This window comes from Mustela lutreola, chromosome 8 (genome assembly GCF_030435805.1).
Source record: "Mustela lutreola isolate mMusLut2 chromosome 8, mMusLut2.pri, whole genome shotgun sequence".
Classification (NCBI taxonomy): Eukaryota; Metazoa; Chordata; class Mammalia; order Carnivora; family Mustelidae; genus Mustela; species Mustela lutreola.
Window position 1 is genome coordinate 13,840,893 of NC_081297.1, and position 21,679 is coordinate 13,862,571.

The following is a 21,679-nucleotide window of genomic DNA, read 5'->3' on the forward strand; positions in this document are numbered from 1 at the left end:
AGATTTTAAAGAATATCCACATGCACAGAATGGATCTATAGCCATCCTCGGCACATGGCCCCTTTATCCAGTTCTAGGAAAGCTCTGGAAAATAGTCAAGAGAGTTTCCAGAAATGTAACCTTCTCCTGAGGGCTTTTCCAAGAACTGTTAAGAATTTCTGAGATTCTGGCTTATTTTAGAAACTTACTCTTGCAGCCCTCATCCACCTTCTGATTCTGTATCTTGGGGGCCCACAGAGGGAGAGGAAGAGGGGAAGTGATGTACCCTGCACACACACGGTACCCTTGAACCCAAAAAAATGGGGCCGCCCAGGGTCTACTAGTAGTTTCAGGACCGCTGCTGATCTAAATCAGACCAGTAGCTCAGTGAGTATATTTGATGATTTTCACTTTCTTTGATGTGCATAAAATCAAACATGAAACAGCATATGTAAGTAGCCCTTAACCTCATGACCGTTTCTGACAACCCACGTCAAAATGATCTAATTTGACTTTCAAAAGAAGTAACATTATAATAGTCCAAGAATCTTTTCTTAGGAAATAAAAAAAGAGAGGCTTCCTTTTTTTTTTTTTTTTTTTTTTTTTTTGAAAGATTTTACTTATTTATTAGAGAGAGAGAGAGAAAGATAGTGAGAGACAGAACAGGAACAGGGAAGAGAGGGAGAAACAGGCTCCCTGATGAGCAGGGAGCCTGACGTGGGGTTCAGTACCAGGACCCTGGGACCAGGACCTGAGCCGAGGCTGGTGCTTAACCCACTGAGCCACGCAGGCGCCCCTAATACTCCAAGAATTGAATGTCTGTTTATGTAAGAATTATAGCGTAAAACTGTATTTAATCACTGATACGAATGTTCACTCTGTGGTAGGATTCTCGTTGATGTGTAGCATGGTGCATTTCTCAAGGGTCTGTTCATCAGTAAAGAGACTGGGCTCAGTGGGTTGGGCCTCTGCCTTCGGCTTGGGTCATGATCTCAGGGTCCTGGGATCGAGCTCTGCATTGGGTTCTCTGCTGGGCGGGGAGCCTTCTTCCCCCTCTCTCTCTGCCTGCTGCTTTGCCTACTTCTGATCGCTCTCTGTCAAATAAATAAGATCTTTTTTAAAAAAAGGAGAGAGATTGGGCTGTTACTTGAAGGAAGGAAAAGGCACACCGAGTGGGCAGTGTAAGTTGTGTTAATTACATACGATTTTACGACAGTAATACAAAGATAAGTAGGTAGTATCCTGTAACTGTGAAGTGCAAAAACAGGACCTTTTTAAAGTCGAATCTGTGTAAGTCAAGGGCTGCCTAGATATGTAAAGATTGTCCAACCATATATATTTATATGAGTATGTAAATTAGCAGGAGTGATTCATTTCCTTCTATGAGCTCTTGAAAATTTCATTTAGCTTTGGTGGCTCATGTGGGAGTTCCTGGTGTGCGTGTATATGTGCATATGGGTGCGTGTGTGTGTGTGTGTGTGTGCGTGCGTGCGTGCTGGCTTTCATACAGTTGTTCAGTACAGTAGCCAGTTGTGAAGATTCTCTCCTTTTTCCTCACGCAGTACGAAATAGTTCATGTGAAGAATTAGTTTTCTTTTTACATTGGCAAGAGTTACAGCATGTTTTTCCTCTGGTTAATTCATTATCAATATCTTGCTTTAATCAATTAACAAAGCACTGCTTATCAGGCATCTGTCTTCGAACATAACGTCTTGCAAATGGTTTCCTGAAAACTCAACAGTTTCTCCACTTCTGCCCTTGCTGGAGTCCTTCATGCATTCTTTTAAAACAAGATCAGTTTTGGGACTTATGTAAGTGAAGACTGTTCTTTCTATTTAACTGAAGTGTTTACCATAAAGTTCAATATAAACAAAAGTGCCCATTCGCTGTTCTTTCAAATGTTATTATTTACCTTTCTCTATATCTGTGTGTTTTTTTTTTTCCTAATCCTTTTCTGTGTGTTAAGCACCATTGATTCTCAACAAGTTACACTATTTTATAAATCTAGTAGAAATTCCCATTTGCTCTATTATTGAGTCATTTTATTAAGGAATGTTTAGTAGGTAAGTAGCTATGTCAAAATATACTGCCTTAATATTCTTCCAAAAAGTAAAATTTATACAAAGAGAACATTTAGAAGCATTCTTTTAAAAATGGTACAGGTTCTTTCTTGAACAAGAACTCTGCATAATCTCAACATGTCTGGAATACTACTTGGAAATATTTTCTCTGACAGAAAGAAACCATTCCTGCTTGGAGAATTTTTGGTTGCATAGACACAACTTAAAAAAAATATATATTACAATTTTAAAATCCAATCTTCCCCTCTTTTTAGAACTGTATTTTTTATATGTAATTCTATGTGTGCGTACCGTATTTTCTCATAATTTTGAAAGTGTAAGTAAAAACTCAATTCTTTATTAGCTGACTGGCAGAAAATGAAATTCTCATGTGGTTTCTCCTTTTTTATGGTAATCCTGTGCTATGCTTTAAAAAGAAATTGTCAGTGGTATCAGGAAAACTTTTTAAGACCTAAGTAGTTTTTTTCTTGGAAATTGCAAATTGATATCTTATATTAGCTTCCATGATTTCACTAGGCACTTTTGAGTTTCTATTTTTATTTTTAGCTTGAGATGAGCTGAATGATTAAAGGATCTTTATGGCGTTTGAACATTTCTTTAAGTTTTTTTGAGGGCATCTTGAAACCTGTAACATTTCAGAGATAAATTATTTGTTTATTCAAGAGCCTTGTTCCACTTTATACACAAAATTAGCATATGTAAAGTTGGTTAATGTAATTCACGGTAATGTTCCTGTGTCTGTGATGATTTTTTCCCCCCTGACAGTGTTTTATAAGATGAATACAAGAAGCTGACTAACCCAGCTTCTTTAGATTTCCGTTACTTTTATAGTTTTGTATTGGTATTGCTTTTCAATTTAAACCTCCTCCCAAGATTTTTATCTGATCATTTGTTTGGTCTTAATTATCCTTAGTTGTCTTTGGGGACAATTTTATGATTGGAGTACTGTGGAACCATCATTTCAATAATAATTTTATCTTAGGACCATGTTCCCATAGTTTTTACATGTCCATTATGACTTATTACAGCAACATGGGCATTATATTAAAAATGTTTATTTTAATGGAAATTTTCAATGTTATGTTGGCATGAGCCTAACACTGTATAATAATTTCCAGCTGCTTAGTTTTTATTAATGGCTACATGAGTTTTTTAATCTTCTTAAAAATTTCGTTTACATTAAAATATTTTCTTCCTTGTAACTGAGGTGCCTATTGAACTATTAAATATTAGCTTCATCAAATTAATCCAGTGTTTTAAGATGCAAAATATGATTTTTACACAATGTTTGGTAGTTCTTCCAAGTTAAAAAAAGAAAAAGAATCCACATTTTCATGTATTTAAGGAGAGAAAAAAGAATTGAAGTGTTTATTTTTATCTCCTTTTAAGAAAGTAAGCAGTTTTCTTGATTGAGTTGGTATCAAATAAATGTATTTTGTTAAAAATTAGGAACTTTAGAGTAGATCCTTCCATAAATCTCTAAGTTTTAAAGTGCCTGTGATCAATATTGCTATTTTATGATTCAAACAATTTCACTGAAATATTTTCCCATTCTACAAACATCTATATTTAAACATTACAAGATCATTATTATTGAGAACATTGAGGATATATAATATCTGATGTTTTTAGACCAAATTGGTTACTTTATGTAACCAAAGACTGAAACTGTCCCACTTGAAAATTGTGAGTGGTAACATAGTTGTATTTATTTTCTTTGAATTAACAGAAAGGCAGATGTCACTTTACTTGTTCATGTGTGTGATTTCTGGGGCTGTGTTAGTGTTGGTGATGAGTAGCCTTGATTCTGTTGGAGGGCCTTTTGTGGTAATGAACATGTTTGGACATAAAATAAATGATCATGTGTTTTTTAATAAAATGCCATCTTAAGTGTCTTAAAGTTTTATGAAAAAGTAAGGCTATTAAAATGATAAATATTTATATTGTAAATTCACACTTAAGTTACTAATTTATGGGAGCCAATGAATATAATAACAATTTATGATTTAAAAAAATTTAATATTTTAACTTATTGGCTATTTCTAACTCTTGAGAATATAAAAATGTACTCTGTTACCGTAATTATTTCAAAATTACCTGCCTCTAAGACATAGTCAAACGTATTTTGTCTTACCTATTGGTATGACACACAAATACATCTGTCCATAGTGGAGTTCATTTGATTGTTCATATATTATGAACTGTGTTTTGTGGACTTTTTTTCAAATTTTAAAATTAACATTACAGAAAGTTTGAAAAATAGAACAATAATAATTGTTCACCTCCCTCTCTCCCTAACACAACCATTGTCTGTCTTCATGCTATTTCTTCCACAATTTTGTATCCATACCAACTTTTATATTAGTAAAAAAGTAAAACTCATAGGTATGACTATTGTATTCTGTCCAGTTTTTTCCATTTATTATTATATCAAATGTATTTTATGGTGCTCTGTAGTTTTAGAATTATAATTTTAATGGCTTAACCTCATTTCTTTGAAAAAGTTGCATAATTTAATCATTCCCATATTTATGTACATGTTAGATACTTCAAGTTTTTTCTTCTTTTGCTGTTAAAACATCACTAATATTTGAAACTATAGGATAGGTATATTACTTAATCTACAGTATGAAACTTATTTTAATAACAAATGACTCTTAATTTACATATGTAAGCATTAAGATTTATAATCTCTGGATAAAGTCAAGTAGCTTTGTAAATGACCGAGTCACAACTTGCTGAGTTTAATTTTTTTTCACTTAATAGAAATGTCATTTTCAAATTAGAGAACTTGCTAAAAATCTTAGTTCTAGTCATGAGCCTGTGTTGTGAAACCCCTTCTATTATAAGTATTTGGGCATATTTCCATGTCCTCTAATAGATCGGTAGCTTTTGGGGAGCAGAGACACCATTGTATATATTTTCAGATTGTACACATCATCTTGAATACAGAAGAGGATCAAAAATGCATTTAATTATATCTGAAAAAAAGTCTCCAACAGAAAGGAGCTTATAATTTTTAAACCCCAAAATACACTGCTGGTTCATCTTTTCTCATTTCCTTACTACATAAAGTAACAGAAGGCTCATCACTTCTTCTGTTCTACATCTATATATTTGGAACAGTATTTCAACCTTGTTTCTTTCATCATGTAGTATTTCAACCACAGCCTTGGTAATCACTTTTGTCTTGTTTTGTTTCAAGTTTTTATTTAGATTCCAGTTAGCATATAGCGCAGTATTAGTTTGAGGAGTAGACTTTAGTGATCCATCACAACATTAATACCTATCCCCCATCTTGCTTGTCCCCCATGCACCACCCCTCCATCAACCCTAAGTTTGTTCTCTATCCTTAAGAGTCTGTTTTATGGTTTGCCTCTCCCCCCCCCCATTTCATGTGTTTCGTTTCTTAAATTCCACATATGAGTGAAATCATACGATATTTGTCTTTCTGAGTGACCTATATCACTAAGAGAAGGACCACTTAAGCCTATGGAGTATTCTGCCTCCCCCATTGGGTTGCTATGGGAGGTAAATGAATTAAACCACATAAAGGCTTCAGCGGGTGTCTGTTATCTCATAAGTTCTCAATACTTATCAACCACCACCATCATAACTTCTGTTGTTTTGGTATTGATATCATCAGTAAGAGAATTCTCTAAACTCAGACCAAGAATCACATTTTTGGCTCCCTTTCTTTTTCTTTCTTTCTTTCTTTCTTTCTTTCTTTCTTTCTTGTCATAATAATAAGCCATCTGGTACTTTAGTACAAAGTATGTATCAACATAAAGGAGTGAAAGGATTATTCAGTAAGTATTTTTGGGACCATTGGTTAATTACTTAGAAAAATATAAAGTTACAGCCTCACCTCACAAGCTTGATCTCATGATTACAGCTGAGTAATTCCAGATGGGATTAAAAAAAAAAAAAAGTAAGTGTAAAGCCATGCAACCCATTTTTTTTTTCTAACTTAAGAAAATATAGGTGAATATTTATCAGACCCAAGGATAGGAAAGTCCTAAAAACAGTGAAAGAAATCACAAAAGAAAGAAACAGACTCAACTACATAAACATTTTAAATTTCTTCTAAATGGAAAATTGAAAATCTTAAAAAGTGTTTGCAATAACTTAGGGCCAAGGGCTGTGACCTTACAAGATATGTGTATGTGTATATATTTATGAAGACCATACTCAGAAAGTGATCAAAATGTAATAAGCAGCAATTTACAAAGGAAATAAGAAATGCAAATGGATAATAAGCTTGAAAAAAAAGGCCAGCCTCTGTAACAGTGAGGCTGAAATGGCATACAGGTTTTTCACTTTTAAATCTCTGAAGATTTCAAAGCAATTATAAATGTCTTTATGAGAGACTGGTGTAATATATGGGAAATCGTACTTTCTGCTGGTGGAAATGTACATTGGTATTCACTGATCTGAGAAGCATTTGGACCAGATCTGTCTAGCTTCTGGCAATTTATCCTAATAGTCCACGAGATGGAATAAAGGGAATGTTCGGGGATGTTTATTGCGATCTTCTTGAAATAAGGAGCAAACACCGGGCAACTTAAGTGTTTCTCTTTATAATAAAAAATTATTTAAATAAAGTGTTGCAATTATGTGCTAAGTTAATAAGGGATCATAAATGATTTCTACTGGAAAATACGAGATAAGAAGTGTCTCCTTGTGATCAGGGGCCTGACCTGCGGCTGCAGTCCTACTCTAGAGTCCCTTTACTATTGTAGTAAAGTAAACGTGTTGTTCCTTTAAAACACGCAAATCTCTAACAGCTGTGGGTAAGCTCGCTGGAAAAAGCCTGTCCATAAAAATGTTGAGCCAATTATAAATTACAAAAATGTGAAATATAAGGAAAAATATATTTTGTGTAAAACCGTTCTCTTATTCCAGATTCCTCGTTACCGTTCCTTTCCCCTTACTTTTTTAAAGCCAGCTCTTGCTAAGACTTGCGTGTTGAAAATGAACGCGGGTTCAGTAGGTCCTAGGTTGTTTATTCGCAGGTACCTGAACGATCCCTTTGCATACATACTCTCCTTGTAAGTGTATATTTTTAAACCTTCCTTTTAATAAGAGAACCACATAAAAGCTGAAGGGAAGAAATTGCCCCTTCCAGACACAGAATTAAGTTTCCTTTAACCTTACTTACTAAGGTGTGTGCTGGCACGTAGCTCATTATGGGACCCAGCGTTTGAAAATCAGAGCCTTGAACAGTGTGCCAAACAAGCCCTCACCCCTGACGTCCTGGGGAGGATAGATTCTAGGAAAATAGCCTGTTTGGGTTTGAGAAACCGTCACAAGCATGTACTCTGAATTTTGTGCCTTTTGTTGTATCCTCTGTTCTGGCTGTTTTATTGGTTCCTCTGGGTTGGAAAATTTGTTTTATCCTGTATATTTATGTGTATGGAGCGCTATAAATATGGAAAGTCGACAGGTGTCTGTGGATCAGGAGAGTACAAGGTCATAATAAGCAAGAAGACATGAGGGAAGGAGGCTATTTACATGTAAATATTGTACAAGATAGAACACATAACCTTAGAGTATCTTGTAGCAGGGGATAGCGAAAGGATAGGGCATACTAAATTTTTCTGTCGTGTTTTGTTAAAATGCTTTACTACTTTAATAGGTACTTTTAATATTTAACATTTAAACCTGGCTGTAATTTTAATACTAGTCTTTATATTTAAATATTCTTCTATAACAGCCATTTAAACCCTTATGAACAAGCCCCTTGTTTTTCCCTTTTTTGCTAGACTGTGTGCGGTGGGAGTATAGGGAGGTAGAAGTTCCTGCCTTCCCGGTGCTTTCAGTTAGTTGGAGACATAATCAAGTACTAATCTACAGCTAATATATGTAGGTATTTACCACCTGCCCGGTACTGGGCCAAATGCTTTATGTGAATTCTTTGTTTAATCTTTTAACAACCTCCTAAGGTCGATACTCTTATCCTCATTTTAAAGTTGAGAAGTGAGCCTTAGAGGAGTTTTTTAAATGTCGGCAAATCTCATACAGCTAGTAGGTGTCAGAATCTAGACGCTGACCCAGACTTCGCCACTTCTGGTCCTCAAAATCAAAGTTGGGGTTTTTTTTGTTTGTTTCTTTTTTTTAAGATTTTATTTATTTCTTTTAGAGAATGAGCAGGAGCAGAGGAAGGGGGAGAGAATCTCAAGCAGATTCCGTGCTGAGTGCAGAGCCCGATGCGGGGCTGGATCGCGTGACTCTCAGATAAGATCTGAGCCAAAATCCAGTTGCTTAGCCGACTGAGCCACCCAGACGTGCCTGGCCTTCGATTTTTTTTTTTTTTTAAAGATTTTTATTTATTTATTTGACAGATAGAGATCAAAAGTAGGTAGAGAGGCAGGCAGAGAGAGCAGAGAGCCCAATGCGGGGCTCGATCCCAGGACCCTGGGATCATGACCTGAGCCGAAGGCAGAGGCTTAACCCACTGAGCCACCCAGGTGCCCCTGGCTTTCGATTTTTAACACTCAGTACTGCTGCTCTAATAGGCGTGGTGTGGTGACCTGCCGTTTCTCCTTGTTTTTGTGAGGATTCTGGGTCAGGACGCTGAACCTTCACAACCTGTGGGAATTCCAGTTGCTCAGTCATCGTCACCTAGAAAACTGGCGGGAATGAGATCAGGACCATGTCACCGTGCATGGGCAGGTGGCATCTGTACCATCTGTGCGGCCAGGGAGCAAGGACACTGCAGGCCAGGATGGTCTCCAGAGCTCCCTTTAGCTCTCTGCCTTTGCGTACGCCGTGTTTTGTAATTACGCCTGCCCCTTAGAATTTTCTCTTGTGAAAATAGCAAATGTGCCCTTCTTTCTTTGTTGAAATTTACAGTATGAAGATGTGACAGGGGTGAAGTGGAGTTTTGTTAATTGCTTTTTTATATTACTTGAATTTATAAGACTTTTATCAATCACCTGTTCTGTACCAAGCCCTGGACAGCAAGTATCATCACCAAACCGTCCTGTGAGACCATAGTCCCCATCTTTGATGTCCAGAGAATCTCACATCAGAAATCCGATTACCTGTACTTTCTCCTACTATTTCTTTATTGTTTATAATGAAAGCAAAAACGTCAGTTAATTGTAAAAATGCAATCAGGTAAACACTTTACTGAAATTCAGGACTTAGCTGGGATTCGTGGCTCAGAAATTTTCAGGTTTTTCCTTCTGGACTTCATTTGCTGTGAATGAAACATTTCTGTCCTGGTTAGATTCATTCCTGGGTCGTAAGTTTGTAGGGACTTGAGGGAAACCCTCCTCTCCCTGTGCAAAGAATAATCATGAGGAAATTTCCAGTTCCACCCACTTACCCTATAACTGCCTTCCACGAGACAAGAACTGTGGGAACCTGAAGTGAGAAACGCTGGAATAGCAGCATCAAGGAGTTAGGAGAGCTGGCGTGTAGTCTGTGCGCTACACCGGACGCCATCTACTGCTGCATTCCTGGGTGGGCCAGCCGTCACAGGTGACAGAGCTGGGGCGGGGTCAGGATGGCATCACTGATTTCTGCAAATTGGTACGAGAGTTGTCTGAGAAGCATGTCGCTCAAGCACTGGGAGCAGTTGTAGGGATCCCCCCACTTCCGGCGTAGCATTGCGAGGACTCCCATGTAAAGGAACCCTTTTCCTACGTTCTCATGAGTCTTTCCCAATATCCGAAAAAATATAAGAGATTAATACTAATTCCCCAATGTCCTAAAAAAATACAACAAGAGATTAGTAATAATCAGCTTCCCTTTGACCCTTTATAGAGAAGTTTGAACTCTGCCTGCATGAGTGGCTTTGGAATTGACACTTCCTCATCCTAGGGCCAGGTCCGCACATTCCTCATTTGCTATATCTGCGTCTCGTCCTTGGAGAGATACCAGTGTTTTATTCCCTGCCCTGTTTGCCTTTTCCTCTTTGCCTTCTGTCTTTGATACGAAAGCTTTAGAGTGATGGACTCTTGTCCCAAATCCTTTGTAAATCTTTTCCTTCAGAGTACCTGCTCAACGTCAGAATGATTCATGGTGGGCCGTAGAGCTCTATTATCAGGTGAACATTTTATCACCCCTTTCTTTTCTTTTTTTTTTTTAATTTTTAATTTTTTTTAAAGATTTTATTTATTTATTTGACAGAGAGAGATTACAAGTAGACAGGCAGGCAGAGAGAGAGAGGAGGAAGTAGGCTCCCTGCTGAGCAGAGAGCCCGATGCGGGACTCGATCCCAGGACCCTGAGATCATGACCTGAGCCGAAGACAGCAGCTTAACCCACTGAGCCACCCAGGCACCCTTATCACCCCCTTCTTAATATCTTGGCTGATTTCTATTAAATTGAATCCATATGAATTTATGAATCCATAAATTGAGTGTTATGACTCCAGGGTTACTGATCATTGCTTTTAATATTGGCCTTTATTTTAAATCCTGGTAGTTTCTTAAATGCTTAATTTCTTAAATATATACTTGCATTTCTTTCTAGAAAGAAAGAAAGAAAGGGACCCAAAGAGGCGATTCTTGGTCTGAGTTTAGAGAAATCTCTGATTGATGATATCAATACCCAAACAAATATATTCTCTTTTCCAAGGGAATATATTTTTATATACTTAAAAATGTACTTGCATTTTGTTTTGTACCATGGAGCTGATATGAATATATATAATATTTCAGTAGGTAGAACAGTTTTCCTTAAAGTCTGGATTTTGAGGGTTAGGTCAAGAACTGACTCACATCTTACCGAAGTTATACTGTGTTGTATGGATGAAATCATGCTGTGTGTGATGAACATCACTGTTCTAGAAAGGAAATAAGTCCCAAACAACGCAACAACACGAAGAGCAAGTAGAATGAAATGGGGGTTGACTGGGAACAAGAACGTTTGCCTTAGCTTTTTAAGTCCATGTGTTTAATGGCAGCCTTGAGCTTTAAGCACTTAAATTTATTGAAGTACTTGTACATTTATTTTAGGAAAAGATCATATGATCTGTTGATAAGAGTACACGCTTGAGACTATGAATCTTATTCCTAAAATTCAGTAGGCTTCGAATTGTAAAACCATGGACTTTTCCATAGGAGAAGAAGAACCTGGACATGGTCATTTACTGCCCCTGTCCCCCAATGCTGGAATCTCATAAAAGTCAAAGAACTTGCTCTTCTGTTGGCCCGATCCCTGTTTGGTGTGTGTGACACTGAGCTCTCCCTAAATTAGTTTCCTTTTTATTTAATAATAGGTGCTTGTCTGTGCCACAGGTATGTTGTTAGGTTGTGCTTACAATCCAATATATTCCAGTATTTTTGAATGAGGGAATTCAGCATTTATATTTTAAATGATTCTTTAGTGCTTTTAACTTTCTCTTATCAACTGTGTTCAGTCAGTCCATGATAAACTATTTCCAACTTATTTGGCTTTATTACACAATTATTTTACTCATTGATTTCTGAGAACTCTATGGTTTGGAACCAAATACAATATTATTACAACTATAAAAATAAATGTTCAAGAATTTTCTTATAAATGGTTGCTTTAGTGAAATTGTGTAGTATCTGTGTGTTTTTTCATACTAAATGTACTTGTGACAATATTCTGGTTCAAAAAATCCAATCCAACTTTTGAGGGTTTTTTCATTTTTGTGTTTTGGGAGGTTTCTTTCTGTAATTCTTATTACTAAAAATGCATATATATATATATATGGTTTTTTGCAGCTGGTTTTAGGAGAAGTTTTCGTCTTAGTAGGAAAGATAAGAAAACAAATAAGTCCATGTATGAATGCAAGAAGAGTGACCAGTACGACACCGCTGATGTGCCCACATATGAGGAAGTGACGCCGTATCGGCGGCAAACGAACGAAAAATACCGGCTTGTAGTCCTGGTTGGTAAGTGTGCCTTTTGGGTTAATTCTGATGAAAGCGAGATAGGAAGAATTTAACTTCAAAGAGCATGGTGCTTGAAGATTTCAAACCAAAGAAAATCTTTTTTAAATTTTAAAATTTTTAAATGAACATATTATGTATTATTAGCCCCAGGGGTACAGGTCTGCGAATCGCCAGGTTTACACACTTCACAGCACTCACCATAGCACATATGCTCCCCAATGTCCATAATCCCACCCCCCTTCTCCCAACCTCCCTCCCCCCAGCAACCCTCAGTTTGTTTGGTGAGATTAAGAGTCTCTTATGGTTTGTCCCCTCCCAATCCCATCTTGTTTCATTTTTTCCTTCCCTAACCCCCAAGCTCCCCACTTTGCCTCTCAACTTCCTCATATCAGGGAGATCATATGATACTTGTCTTTCTCTGATTGACTTATTTTGCTCAGCACAATGCATTTCATCCATGTCGTTAGCCGGTCTTCTTGAATGAGCTTTGGCAGTTTGTGTCTTGGAAAGAATTTGTCCATTTCACCTAAGTTGCCAATTGTATAAGCATAAAGTTGTTCACAATATTCACTTATTATCCTTTAACTCTGTGTAAGTTCTGGAGTAATGTCTCCACTTTCCTTCCTGTTATTGATAATTTGTGTCTTCACTCTTTTTTTTTTTTTTTTTTTTTTTTTTTTTTTTTTTTTTTTTAAAACTTTATTTTTTTTTTATTTTTTTTTTATTTTTTATAAACATATATTTTTTATATACATATATTTTTATCCCCAGGTCTGTGAATCACCAGGTTTACACACTTCACAGCACTCTTAAATCAGGTGTATATTGCTCCATAATAAGTTCTCAGAGTTCTCGTGTGGAATTCTGTAGGATTCAAAGTTTAAGTCTTCATAATCTGCTCCAGTTTACTACAAACTTAGTGACTTTAAAATAGCACATACTTATTATTTGAAAGTTTCTGCAGGTTAGAATTTAGAGCATTCTGGCTTGACTTGGCTGGGTCCTCTGCTTCAGGATCTCTTATAAGGCTTCTCAAGTCTTGACCACAGGTAGGTTTCTCAGTTTGAATGTTAGACCGTTGAAGGATCTACTTCAAGTAATCCACCCTCAGTTCCTTGTGATGTGGGCCTCTGCAGCGTGGTAGCTTGCTTCATTGGAGTGTATAAACTGAGAAGGCAAAGGAACAAACCATTCCATATTCTGTTGATTAGAAGCAAATCACAGATTTTACTCACAATCAAGGAGAGTGAATTGCACAAAGGTATAAAAAACAGGAGGATGGGGATCATTGCTGGCCTTCATAGAGTCTACCTGCCTTTTTCTAAATTTATTGATCTTTTATAAGACCACTTGTATATTGAAATTGTTTTATTCTTTTCTCAATTTTGCTGATTTGTGTTCTTTATTATTTCCTTGTTCTGCTTACTTTGGACTTATTTTTCTTTTTTTCTAGTTTTATAAAGTTAAATCTTAGACTATTGACTAGAAACACTTAAAAAAAATCTAAGTGTTATTAGGCATAAATTTCAGTTTCCCTCTAAGCACTGCAACCAGCAAATTTTGATCTGTTGTATTTTTATACCATTTCACTCAAATAAGAATACTTTCTAATTCCCTTTGTGATTTCTTTGATCCTCAAGTTCTTTAGATTGTGTTATTTAATTTCCAAGTACTTGAGGATTATCCAAATATCTTTCTGTTATTGATTTCTTGCTTAATTTCATTATGGTCAGACAATATGCTTTGTATGATTTCAATTCTTTTAAATTTATCAGATTTTTGTTTGTTACTTTGTTTTTTGACCAGTACATGGTCCATGTCATTGGGTGTTCTGTGTGCACTTAAAAAGAATGTGTAGTCTGCTGTTACTGAATGGAGTGTTTGGTGTATGCTATTTAAGTCAAGTTTGTTGATGTTATTTAGGTCTTCCATATTCTTACTAATTTTTTGTCCACTTATTCTGTTAATTGTTGGGAGAGGAGTGTTAAATTCTCGGTCGTTATAGATTTGTCTATTTCTCTTTTCACATCAGTTAGCTTTTAAGACATTTAGAAACTCTGTTGTTGAGTATATGTACATTTGGGAGTATTATGTTTTCTCAAGGAGTTGACCTTCTTATTATGTGATGTCCTCTTTTATCCCTGGTAATATTCATTGTTCTGAAATCTGCTTTGTGTGATATACAACATAGCCACTAAGTTTTCCTTTGCTTATTGTTTGCATGCTACATCTTTTCCTGTCCTTTTACTTTAACCCATCTATGTGTTTATTATTAAAGTGGGGTTGTTTGTTTTTTATAGATAGCATAGTCTTGGGTCTTGTAGTTGTCCAGTCTAATAATCTACATCTTTAATTGGTATGTATGGACTATTTATATCAATATAAACTATTGATATGGTTGAATTTAGGTCTATTATTTTTATTTTAGGCCTACTATTTATTTTCTGTTTGTCCCTTTGTATTTTGTTTGTTTCTCTGTTCTTTCCTGCCTTCTTTTGGTATCTGTTTTCTTATTTGATTTTTTATATATCTGATGACTTCTTTGCTTTACTTCTGAATGTAATTTCTCTCTAATTGATTTTGAGGGTTTTTTAATCTTTGATTTTCAGAAGTTGGATTATGATGTATCTATTTGTGCTTTGAGTTTAATGTGCCTGGGTTTACTGAACATCTGAAATCTAAATATTTATGACTTTCACCAAATTTTGGAAACTTTTGGCCATAATTTTTTCAAAGATTTTTTTCCCCCTAATCTCTTTCCCCTCCACTTCTGGGACTGTGGTAGCACATGTGTTAGACCCTTTAGTATTGTCTCACAGGATCCTAAGGCTCTGATTTTTGTTTTTTCAGTGGTTTTGTTTTTCAAATTTGACAATTTCATTTGGTCTGTCTTCAAGATCTCTGACTCTCCTTCATCATCACTGTGTTGCTCTGTTTCCTGCTGGCCAAATAATTATCTTTCAGATATTGTATTTTTTTTCTATTGTGAAATTGCTAACTTTTTTCATTATTTTTTTTTTTTTTATCAAGTTCAGGTAAGAGCTTAATTTTTACATTCATTTCAAGTGTGTTTAGTTTTGCCTCATGAAGCTTAGTTAAGATAACTACTGTGTTGGGTCCCCCAATAATGGGTCCATGGTCAAAGGAGCAAGACTGACACAAAGTGAAGGTCAAGCAAAGCTTTATTTCGTGCCAAGCATCGAGAATCAAACTGATTGACCAGGGCCATCTCTTGCAAAGAGGCGACGACTCTCTGCCTTACAGACTAGCTTTTAAGGGCAAAAGCCATGTGGTTGGGCCTGGCCACACACAGGTGACCAATGAGATTGTAATACTGAGAAAGCTGCACAGTCCTGTTAGGTCACACATAAGTGACCAATTGAATTATAGGTTACCCTATAGTAGATATTTGAACTAGCCTATCGCATTGGTCAGAATTGGTGCCCAAAGGGCACCCAAAGGGCGGAGCCCATACTCCTTGGTAGCTAGGGAGACAGTATGCGCCCCCACTGATTGGCTACCTCCACCTGGCCTGACCCACCCTTGTATTTGGGCTTTGTTACCTGGGACTGGTTTCTGGGATTTGTTTTTAAGTAAGTTCCCTGGGGTTGGGGTTGGGGGGCAGGGTCAGGGTGGAGCTGCTCTGGCTAAATAGGCCCTTACAATTGTTTATCCAATGATATTCCAGTGTTAGGCTTATCTTGTGGTTGGCATCTGTCAATTTATTTTATTTTTACTTTTTTTAGAATCCATCATCTGTGTGTGTTGAGTAACTTTGTTCTGTATCCTAGACATTCTGAACATTACTTTGTATAGACTTTGGATCTTACTATATTCCTCTGGAAAAATGTTCCATTTTTTAGCAGACTGTCAGCCTGATTAGGCTTATTCTGTTTGCCTTAGTTCAGTTTTCAAGTCTTTGCTGTGCTGTTTTGAGTGTATTTCTCGCATGTGGCATTTGTGTCAGACACTTACACAGTGGTTTTAATCTTAGTTATGCTGTTTTGGATTCGTCTCATGTATGAACATCTTAGGAGTGAGCCCACCACTTTTGTGGGGTCTTAGCACAGTCCACTGCCATCTCTGAATGGATAGTCATCCTCCTGCAAAGCCTAAGAACAAAGAAAGAGAAACAGGGAAACTTCATCACTTTGGGGGTCGTCTCTCCACATCTGACATCCTTTTATACTCTGCCTGCTTTCATTTGCTTTTTCAGAGTCTGCACATTTTTATGTTGCTTTTTGTGTGCTGGCCAGAGGTTTTAATGGTGATCAGTGTGGGAGACAGGCTGTAGTGTGCTTATCCCACCAGAGTGGAGCTAGACCTCCTCAAAGCTTTAAACTCCTGTCCCAGATACAATTTGCCCTTCGTCACTGGTATATCTTAATCAGCCTTCTCAAAATTGAGTGCTGTTACCCTGACTCTCGTGTCTCCTGCTCAGAGTTTTAAAGGGTTATCAGGACAGAATACCACAGCACCTTCTAGACTACCTTTTAGTAAAATCAGGCTCCTGAAAATATGTAACACAGCATTCCATTGTCAGCCCCAAGTCACAGGTGATCACAGGTATTTTGGCTGTAGCTTTCCATAAGTGCTTGTTATTTGGGTCCACAGTCACTGAATTAAAATTCACCTGGCTGAAATCTTCAGTGAAGAGGTTAATTGCGTTTAAGTTGCCCTAAATCCCCTTTGCCTATTGATCTTTGGGTTCCTGGCACCTGATAGTGGATTGAATATGGACTCTGTCCTGTGGGCCTCATGCCTTACTTTCTGACAGACATTCTGCTGCTTGCACTTCTCACTGTATTGTTACATTCCCAGCAGGATCCTGTAGCTTTTTTTTTAAGCCCTGTGATGTCACTCATACTGCAGTGACTATTCTTTCTCTGTCTCCTGCTTGGAATTCCTTAAGTTTCTGAGGCCTGGTTCTCAGCAGAGATTTTACCCTTTATCTCCCAGAAGGAGGGTTGCCCTCAAGATATTCCTAAACTGGAGATGCTGAATGTTGACCCTTTCGTTAAGGCCAGTGAAGATTCCCAGTTCCTCTGCGATGAGCATCTCCCCCACTCATGTTTCCTTACTCTTTGGAGTTTTCCAGTCTTAAGTAAATAATTGCATTATTTCAATGACAACCAAATATCCCTTTTTACTACTTAGATTTCTCTACCAGTAATATCTAACAATAATTTTCATTACCCTCTGCTGTTCCTAACTGCTTTCAGACAGTCTCAGCTGAGTTTTTAACTCTGTCTTTTCTCAAGTGGGTCCCGTGCTTCCTCTCTCCTGTGTCATAACAGTAACCAGTGTGTATTGAGTACCACACATTGAGTTAAGAGCTACGCATGTAGTATTTCATCTAGTCCTTGGCATGAGAGTGAGGTAAAAGCTTGTATCATCCTCCAGAAGAAGAAACTGAAGCACAAAAAGGAGAAGTGTGTTACTTTGCCCAAGCTTGTGCAGCTGCGAAGTTGTAGAGCTGATTCAGACCTGAATACTCCCAAGACCAGAACCTTCTATAACTGGAGCCCACGGTGGAAGAGCACCTGGCTCCATGAGTCCCAAACAGACCAGATTTGGCCACTTACACTGACAAAATCCAGAGGCAGAGAGAGAGTGGTGGTGAAGCAGGAAAATAATTTATTTCAGTGAGGCCAGCACTGGGAGGACAGTGAACTGACATCTCAAAGACTGTCTCCAGAGTGCTGGAAAAACTTCTAGGTTTATGTAAGAAAAATGTAGTGGGACACAGGTCAGTGCACAGTGAAGACGAGGTCAGTCAATGTCTTCAGGTCAGTCATGCGGGGCCTGGCTGGTATCAAGGCATCCTTATTGCTTGAGGGGTAGTGTGGGTTCCCATCATAGGGTGCTTTGCCTTAGTCAAAAGATGAGTTTAGAGGCGCCTGGGTGGCTCAATCAGTGGAGCATCTTGATTTTGTCTCAGGTTTTAATTTCAGGGTTATGGGATCGAACCCCACATCTGGCTCTAGGCTCAACAGGGAATCTGCTTGAGATTTTCTCTCTCCTTCTGCCCCTTACCCTATTCGTGCGTGCACATGTGCGCGCGCACACACACACACACACACTCACACTCTCACACTCTCTCTATCTCTTTCTCTCATAAATTTATTTTTTTTTTTAATGTAGGACAAATGGAGGTGAAATTGGTTGTTCGGTCAGTTAAATGACCAACTTTTGATCTCAACTCAGGTCTTGATCTAAGGATCATGAGTTCAAGCCCCACATTGGGCTCCATGCCACGCATTTTTTTTTTTAAAGGAAGTAAAGTCCTCTTTCAGATCCCCACTGTCAAAACACCATTCCATTTCTATGGAGGGAAAAGGGACAGTGGTCATTTCTTCTGCAGTTACTTCCTACTGACCAGGGATGACATAGGGATTTTGGAATGGAGGATTTTGACAGGGTGGGGGAATTTCACTGCTTGAGTCTCTCCTGAGATGCAGAGTAAGGTAGTAAGGCATCTCCATGCTGGTATGAGTGGCATAGGCTCCTGTTTCACAAATAGAAAAAGTCAAACCACAATCAAAGAGAAAAGGACAAGAAGCATAACAGTGCCGAGCAGAGTATATTTCCATTTGGAAAGAACTCAATTAAGTCAACTGCTAAAAGGATCTAGAACCAGGGCATCTATAGCAATGATGTGTCTACTTGAGTCTTTCATGGCTTCAGACACGTTCTTTGAGTAATTTGGAATATATATTACAACAGTCTGTTTTAATGAGAGCACAGGTTCCTCCTTGGGCTGCAGTCAAAATACCAATGGCCATCTGGTTTTGAAGGATGACTTTTTGAATTCATGTGGTTTCCTCATTTAGCAGAGTGACTGTGTACTGATTTGATTAAAGATGGCCACTGAATGGTTGGTTTAAGTCTCTGTTAATTCTGCATCAACAGAGCTGGCTTCTGGGACATATATATGGCAAGGGATAGAATCATCAAGAAACCCTCACTGCCCAATGTCTAGCTTCAATAATATCCCGATTATGAGGCATCACTGGTAAGTGGCAGACTTCCCAGGAGATACCGGCATCCATAAGTGCCTTGTCCAGTTCCATCGTAAGGAAGGGAGGGCCTTATTTCCATAGCTAGCCCCATGGAATAGGGTGAGCTCTGGCTTTTGAAGAGCGATTTTGCCATTCCAGCCACATACCGAGACATAGTAAAATTGTAGGGACATATAATTATATATATATTATATATGATACAATGTATGATATATATGGTATATGTAATATCTATCATATAATTTCTACAACAGTTATAGCATTTACCCATACAATATAACCTAAAAAAGCTTAGCATCATTTGTATGACAGTGCTTCCCATCTAACTTAACTACCATGTAACTTAATAAATAAGCTTAATTAGTCAAGAAGACTTTGTTTAGAATATGAAGCTTGGGAAGTTTGTAAAAATCTCGGAAGGTTTTAAAGCACATATGTAAATAGGGTTATAGTTGGTTATAAAACAGTCTTTATCTGTCTGATCAAGGTTGTAATGAGAAGGTGACATAGTTGTGAGCAAATCTTAGCTCCTTTAAAATTGAGAAGCTTTAACTTTCTTAAGTAATCAAAGACCTAAAAAAGACAAGACATAGAAACTTTGGTTTTCTGAAGAGATTAAAAAGAAACAAAAACAAAACCAAGAACTCTGTTTACAATTTCTTACAGAGCAGACCAACAATCCAAGAAAATTTTATCTTAACAGACAGAAAAGCTAAATTTCAGTCTTATACAGGTATACTTTTAAAACTCATTCATTCCAGTGTTAGTCCTGACTGTTTATAAACTTATTTTCCAAAGATTCCCCTTCACAAACCTTCTATACCTTCCTTTTTCAATCAGATGTCCAAAGCCTTCTAACCACTACCATTTTAGGACAAAATTACTTTCTCTTTTCCTCAACAAAAATGTATTCCCATTCCTCGTACCTTTACCTTTCTTATCAAAAATACATCTTATTTCCCTTGTATATGGAGTAGCTTCCCTTTTTTCTAATAGTTTCAGTTATATTTATCAGAATTCTTCATGCTTAGAAACTTTAATTTCTACTAAAAACCAGGTGGTAAGCAATTGTGAACTGCTACATCAGAATTCTTCAGGTTGGAAATTAATGAGTATATTTCATAATTTCTGGAAACGTGTTTTTTCATAATACAGTCTTTTGACTAAGCATAAAATGTGTTTGCTGGCAGACCCAAATTTATCTTCAGTTTCTCTATCATCGGAAGCCCAAAGCAGATAAACCTATATTCATTAATAAAGATTTCAGTAGTTTTTCTTATTTGGAAAAGACGTAGATAAATCCAGGGGGTTCAAACCAACATATCATTTAACCGAGCAAAACTTCGAATTTTAGCGTAACAAAGATTCTGAAAGTTATACACCTTTTTTTAACATTCAGCCTACTTGCTCTTAACACTTACCCATGAAAACTGCATGAGATAGATCAAATTAACCATCGTTTTAAGTCCTCTTTTTGCTGACAGATTGCAGTAGAGATACCCTTCAGTAAACCTGGGTATACAATGTGACCTTTAGTAAACCTTGGTAGAACACAAGTTTTATATTTAATGCTGATAACTCTAAAGACGTGTCTGTTTGAATTAAGCTGCCCATCCTGAATTAGCTTTAATCCCCAATATGTGGCATCCAAGTCCACTAAAAAGTTAATCAGTTTGTTCCCCCCCCTTGGGGCTTCTGTGGAAGGATCTGAAGTGGGCAGTTTAAGTCCGGAGGAGCCTCAAGAACCCTTCGTGCTTCTCTCTGAACCTCCTAAGGAAGTAGCTCAACAGCTAAGGGTGGTCTTTGATCCTCGATAGTGAGGATAAGAGGCATAGGAGCTGGTGGCTTTGGAGGCATCAAGGCTGGGGTAGGGGCCATCCACGGGAACCACGCAGCTGATGCTGCAGAGACAGGAGGAGGGGAAGGCAGAGGTGGAAGTGTCAGGGTACCACCAGCAAGGCTGATGGTGAATTTAAAGTTCCTTTATCTCCATGTCCTGTCTCTCCCTCCTGCAAAAGAGCTGTTTTCTCTGGTTGCTTTTCAGCACTGTGCACCATAAATTCACAATAGGTCTTCATGGGCTTCCTTTGGGAACAGAAGGAGTCTTCCTAGGCAGAGGTTCAGGAAGGACCCAGAAGCAGCACAGCTGTGACTCCATGAAGCCCAGAGTACCTGTTAGCATTTGTTCTTCCCCCAAAGTGGGGGGTATCCACCGACTACACCACACGGCTTCCTAGACAAGCTAAGAGAGCAAAGCCAAACCCCCTGTTTAGAGGCAGCAAAATGGGAGGAAGGAATCCGAGAGCCATTCAGTGGCCATCTTTCCTCTGAGCGTAACATACTCATGTCAGGCGGTGTTACAATGAAAATTCATTTTCTTCTTAGTCATAGGCTTACAACTAAAAGGAGACCAGTCAGCCAATATTTTCTCTAGGGCGCTCGGGGAGGGGATAAGAGCATTCTATCTTGTACACACAAACTCGGCGGCGGTCTCCCCAGATGTGGACGCTGGCTTCCCTTTTACCTCTCATCTGCTCTTTTTTCCAGCGGTCCCTTCACAATTGACAGGGACCCATAGTCACAACTCAGGCTGCACAAGCCTGAGCAGATGGGTTACGAAGTTCAGAAGTACCCAACAGCAGGGAACACGAGGACAAGGGCGGGAGCTGGTGTGCATTTATCAGCAAGACTTACCAGGAGCCAAATCTCTGGGGTCTGCTCCT

The 21,679-nt window shown here is 37.9% G+C and overlaps 1 protein-coding gene across 3 annotated transcripts in view; it reads left to right on the forward strand.

Moving 5' to 3' along the window:
- The window catches only part of MPP7 (MAGUK p55 scaffold protein 7), a 284,579-nt gene that overhangs the window by 224,557 nt on the left and 38,343 nt on the right, over positions 1–21,679 (forward strand). For all 3 annotated transcript variants that reach the window (XM_059183826.1, XM_059183828.1, XM_059183827.1), the window contains one exon: positions 11,764–11,934. In XM_059183826.1, coding sequence (XP_059039809.1) covers positions 11,764–11,934 — 171 coding nt within the window. The remainder of the gene's footprint in view (positions 1–11,763; positions 11,935–21,679) is intronic.